Below are 6,017 nucleotides of genomic sequence, written 5' to 3'. Positions count from 1 at the left end.
TCGAGCTACTCTTTTAAATCTCGTCGCCGTCGTCAACCACACAATGTTGTCTGCTACAATAGCATGGAGCAATCTCAAAGATCTCACTGGTCTTGTCAATCCAGCCCCACCATCAAAAACAAATCCGCTACTGATATTTAGAAACACTACATCATTGAAGAGAAGAAGCAAAACCCTAAGATTTTGAAAACATTCATCAGTTTATTATTCGTTTCATTACTTGTTAAAATTGTTACTTATTTCGTTGAAATTGTTACTGATTAAGCTTAATATAACTCGTTCCTAGCTCACTTGTATTTTAACTTAAGTCGTCCCCGCAGCATGCATTCATATAACATATAAATATTAGGAGAGCTAAGTAGCTAATAAATTCCTGTTCATTGTTTATTATTATAGGTGAAACCAAATGGTTATTGATGAGTGAATCAATTTGTTTAATCGCAGACCACATGAATGTTTTATGCTTTGTTAACATGTTTTAAAATTTATTTTATCTTTATTAATTAATCAATTTTTTATCAATTACCTGTGTAATATACGAGTCTCAAACTAGTAAACAATAAAACAGTACATTTTATATGTTAGAGCATTCTCACACTAAAACACATAATATTTTATCTCTCATTCTTAATTAAAATATTAAATAATATATTTTATATATTTATCATTACCTTTTCTCTCTCTTTCATTAGCAACCATTTTTAAAATATATTAAAAAAATTTATTGTGTTACAGAGACTTTTCAAATATATAGAAAAATCACTTCATTAATAAAAAATCACCTAAAAAAATGAGAAAGATGAGAATGATAAGAAAGATTTGTGGCCACAATAATTATTCTATAAAAGGGGAAAAAATAAAAAAGATGAGAAAATTTTATAGCCACACCTGAATCTTAGCTCTTATCTTTCTGATTTATTCTGACTACTATCACTTTATAAACCGGGCCTGGAGAATTAAACCTTAACGTATCAGGGTAGTACGCCTGGAACAAGAAGGTTCGTCGTACAATTTCGGCGATTACAAAAATAAAGGAGTATATCCCTCTCCCTTAGTGTCTTTCCACTTCCGTTCAGGAACAAACACTTCGCCTAATTCTTTTGAATCCCGGCCCACTTTTTCCCCACTAACTAATTACGTTACGACCACTGAACAAACTTGGTTGACGAACATAGTTTATGCGCCGCTAATGTAGCGGCTTAACGAGCATTTGACAAACTCACATCATCCATTTCAAAAGGGATTTGTCCTGTGGACACAGGAGCAATCCAACCCGTAGGATTTCCTTTTCCTCTTCCCATTCTGACTTCTGTAGGTTTCCTGGTAATAAAGAACACCTCAACAAAATTAATAAAAAAATCACAACTCAAAGTTAAAAAAAAATTAATAAAAAGGTAAAAAAAAACAATAGTGTTTCTCCATTCTCTCTTTCTAAAAAAAGACATTGTTGAGGAAAAAAAATCATTGTATCTTTTTGTTTATCAATGTATTTTTTGTTTATTTTCATCGTTGATTGTGTCTGTTTTTTTCTTGACATGGATGTCTTTTTTTCTGAATATTGTGTTATATGTTGTTCGGCATTGTGTTATATTTTACGATTTGTTGTCTTTTTTATTTATAATCGCGTCTCTTGTTTTTATCATTGTGTATATTTTCTCGGTATTGTATATTTTCATCGTTTTTTTGTAACGAGAATGACGGGAAAAACATTTAATTTTTAAATTTTTTTCTCTTTTTTATTTATATTTTGAGTTATGATTTTTTTATTATTTTATTTGAGGGAGTTTTTGTGTGGCCACAAATTTTTCTTACACTTCGTATGTTTGTGTTCCTTTATATTATAACTTTACCCTACAATTCATTAAAATATATAACATGCATTTTTTTATTTTCCATCCCTATGTAACACTGATAACAAACCTGGTTTTTGTTAAAGTACGAAGGTGGGTTGGGACGCTCTAACTATATTACCCAAAAAAAAAAAAAAAAACTCTTAGTAGTCAAAAATATGATATATATTTTTATTTGGAACGGTACTTTTAAAATGTTCTACTTTTCTTTAATATTTATTTATTAAAATTTGCAACCAACTCCTTGGATATTTAAACATTAGTTTGTTTGAATATATTTCATAGTCTTCACACTAAAAATATCGTTTTTAATAATATATATAACTTTTAGGGGTTTCTTTCTGATTTATTCTTTGTAGAAATTCGTTTAGGCTAACCAACTATTATAACTTTATCAATTCCAATTGTAAAAATAAGTTATATGTCACCTGCTCCGATAAAAAATTGCATTAATGCAGCATCATATCAATATAATTTAACCCATTAGAGATAACAAAATTCGTACATCAACAAAATCAGAAATAAGCAAGTAAAAACTTATCAAATGATACGAAATCATAAATTAACAAACGTGTTATTTATAAACATCAATCTTAATCTAGAAACAAAAACTAATAAAGGTGTTATTTATAAATATGTTAATCAAGAAACACCATCCGGGTAATAAAATACATTTTCATCACACTGCATAACATAACCAAAACAAGTCAAATTTCACATAATAACCACTACTTGAATATAATAGAACCATCAAAACAAGCAAAATAGGTAACAGCAAAAGCCACACACTAGCTTGCAACCATCAATCTCTAGAGTTTAGCTTTTATGATAATAAAAAATATCTAGAGCAGCGAAACGTCCATGGGAAAAGGGTAATTACCAAAGATATTGTCCATTAGATAGTGAGGATGAGCAGCATCCATTACCACAAACTGCATATCCTCGGATGGCTTCCAGTGTCGCTTCCTTTGGTTGATGAACCAGTTGTTTATCTGCTTCTGATCTAGCCCTGTCGATTCAGCCAGTGCCAACTTCTGAGCTTCCTGTAAATAACAAAACCACAAAGTTAGCAACTTCATTATTGTGTTAAGGCCACGGTGGAATAAGATTAACACATAAACTGAATACACACTCCACGGTGTGTTTTGTTCATTTGCAGATCTAGCATTAAATTTTATCGTCAATTCAATAACTGTATTAACGAACCATATTTTTCGTTAATTTATTATCAAAATAAACATGTTAAAGAAGACACCATGACTGAGGTTAATGGGCTCATGAAAGGAAACCAATATCGTTTGTGAACTGAAGCATAGTCAATCAATGATTACCAATATGATTTACTAGATCCCGAGTCAAATAAACTAAAGAGGTACTTGGGAGGACAAATAAACAAACTTTTCAGTACAACCAATGCTTTTGAAATAGCAAAGAACGATGCATGGAAGTAAAAGTAAAAGTGATATTACCGAAGGATACGGCCATTTGTAATGACGAGACCACCAGTCAAGCAGCTGTTGTCGAGCTTCTTTTGGTAACTTCCCTTTCTTTCTCTTTTTCATGAACTCCTGCTTCAGACTTCCTAAATAGCCGCTGTACTTGCGTAATAACTGACCTTTCAGCTCCCGGTCTTCAGCTTGGGGATCAATCACACTGTTATTCATCTCAACATCAAGCTCTTCTTCGGATGAACCATTCTGGTCCATGCCTCCCTCACCGCAACCTTAAATCGCATAAGTTTTACATAATTCATTAAACAAGAAATGTAGTTAACAAAGTCATGATGTATTCCATTTTATTGTATAAATAGGCAGTATAGTAACACATTTTTACAATTAATTTTCCCTATATTATATAGATAGGATACATAAAGAGAAAATAGATAGATAACTTAAAACTATAACTTAAAATACTTGGATGATATTGTGTTTCTAATTATCTACACTATATAGGTAGAATACATGAAGTGAAAATAGATAAATAATTCAAAGCGATAACTTAGGATCCTTATGTAATAGATGATAGTGTATTTTGCATTAATCATAGTGTATAACTAGATTATCACATGTTTACAATCGAGTACCGAACAATATACAACATAATACATAAAGAGGGATGAATAGATAAATTAACCTCCAACATTTTTATGACGATAGCAAAAAAATAATAATAACAATAACAATAAAAATAATAATAATAGTTATGCTTATACTTAGATAGTTTTCTTGGTATAAAATTTAAATGGCTATTGAATCAAAGTTTAACAAAATGAATCCCTAAAAATGTTGTAACCTATTTTAATTACCCTGGAAAAATAAAGAATCAATTAAAATCCAAAGCATGCATGAACCCCTAAAATTGTTGTTTAACCTATTTCACCCTGGAAAAATGAAGAATCAATTAAAATCCAAAGTATGGATCATACATATGATAAATAAAGAATGTTTACACCAAACAAAGATGAATAATCTTTTACAATTTGTAGTTTTAGCTTAATTCGAATAAAAGAAAAGTAGATCTTAATTCAAATAATTTGCACTGTTTTTGATATTTTTTTAAAATTAATCCCCATGTACGTTATAAGAACAATAACCGAGACGATGGGAACTTGTTGAAGTTCTGATCCATGTCACCTAAAGAATTAATATAATAAGTTGCACATCAACATATTCAACCATTCAAGAACAATAAAAAAATATATACATACATATAAAGTTAAGCACAAACACAAGTAGGTGAGAAGAAAGATAAAATGGTGTACCAGAATCTAAAGTAGAGACAGAGATGGCCTTGAACTGTGACTCCATTCTTGAGAGAAAAAGCATAGCTTCCTTGAAGGGTTTTGAGAGTTCTTGTTCATATTTAATAAGCATCTCACAGTAAGCTTCCATGAACTGATCAAGAGCTGGATCTTGTCCAACAATGGTACTAGAACTACCCGAGCCAGACCGAGCGGACATCACGGATGCTCGGCAGGCCGCTTCAAGTCGTTCAACCACTTCTGGTGGTGCTCCTATCTGATTTTATTCATAATAAAGAATCAACTTACTATTATTATTATTATTATATTGGTTTACACACATGTACCTGAATTAATCTTGATAAAAAGTTGAATTGTTTTAGTGGGAAAGAATAGGGTTTTGTACATTCTTGAATTATTTCATACCATATGAAGAAATGACTAAAAGCAACTTATGTCACACGCACACACACAAATCTAAAAAACCCAATTCTGGGTTTCATCCTACAAATGTTCTCTCTTCATGATAACCTACCAAAAGAAGAAATAAAATATATACTGGATTACACTCTCTAATTCTTGAAAAATTTCAAGAAATTGACTAGCTTAGCCTCTGGGTTTCTTCTAAAAGGATACCAACTGAAGAATATCTCACAAAAAGATAAGTTAGGTTTCAGGAAATATATATATATATATACAATCACAAATTCTTGTAAAAAAATGCAATACTCCAAGAAAGTGTCTTCTTTCTGGGTTTCTACTAAAAGTACATCAACTGAAAAATCAGTTAATCTCACTAGGTTTCAAGAAAAATGCCGATATTGGATTATACTCACAAATTCTTGGAAAAAAAAACTACAATCTTTTAAGAAAGTGACTCTTGGGTTTCTTTACAGTCATTTAGCTAGGGTTTTCAAGAAACATATATATACCTTTTGACAATTAAGATAAGCAGACAAAAGACGAGGGTAATGAGGATGAGACATGATCTTGGCTTTAACATGAATGTTGCTATTATCAGCCTCAAGCATCATTGCAGTGTTATGATGATCCTGAGGGTTGACGAATAGGGTATTGTGGAAGACAACAGGAGATTGAGGAAGACACAGAGAAGAGTTATTATTATTATCAGCTCCAAACCTCATCAAACAACCAGCATCACCGTCCATTGATCTGCCTACAATAATATTAACTCAAGTTCCTGTGCATAGATACGTGCATAATTGTCTTGTATTGTTTGGGAGAGAGAGAGAAAGAGTTAAGGGTGGTTTCTCCCGAGATTTAAGCTTACAAAAGGGGTGTTGTTCAGCCCTTTTACTGAAAAACCTATGTACTAGTGATAATAATATGTCCAAGTATTTAACCAGACAATGAATGAAAGTGCTTTGGAAAATGGGTGTGGTTACAAGCTTTTTTTTTAAGTGTGT

General features: G+C 31.3%; 1 protein-coding gene across 1 annotated transcript; it reads right to left on the bottom strand.

Moving 5' to 3' along the window:
* Positions 1-2,618: 2,618 nt before the first annotated feature.
* LOC143555616 (homeobox protein knotted-1-like LET6) lies at positions 2,619-5,813 on the bottom strand. The gene is made up of 4 exons (XM_077045134.1): positions 5,523-5,813; positions 4,612-4,867; positions 3,320-3,573; positions 2,619-2,893 (listed from the first exon to the last, which is right to left on the bottom strand). The coding sequence occupies exons 1-4, from the start codon at positions 5,757-5,759 to the stop codon at positions 2,693-2,695; spliced, it is 948 nt and encodes a 315-aa protein (XP_076901249.1). The 5' UTR covers positions 5,760-5,813; the 3' UTR covers positions 2,619-2,692.
* Positions 5,814-6,017: the final 204 nt, after the last annotated feature.

This window comes from Bidens hawaiensis, unplaced genomic scaffold (genome assembly GCF_021521415.1).
Source record: "Bidens hawaiensis isolate Kalapana, Puna unplaced genomic scaffold, B.hawaiensis_p1.1 tig00018216_1, whole genome shotgun sequence".
In the NCBI taxonomy this organism is placed as follows: Eukaryota; Viridiplantae; Streptophyta; class Magnoliopsida; order Asterales; family Asteraceae; genus Bidens; species Bidens hawaiensis.
Note: the sequence above shows the minus strand (reverse complement) of the source record. Positions and strands in the feature narration are given on the sequence as shown.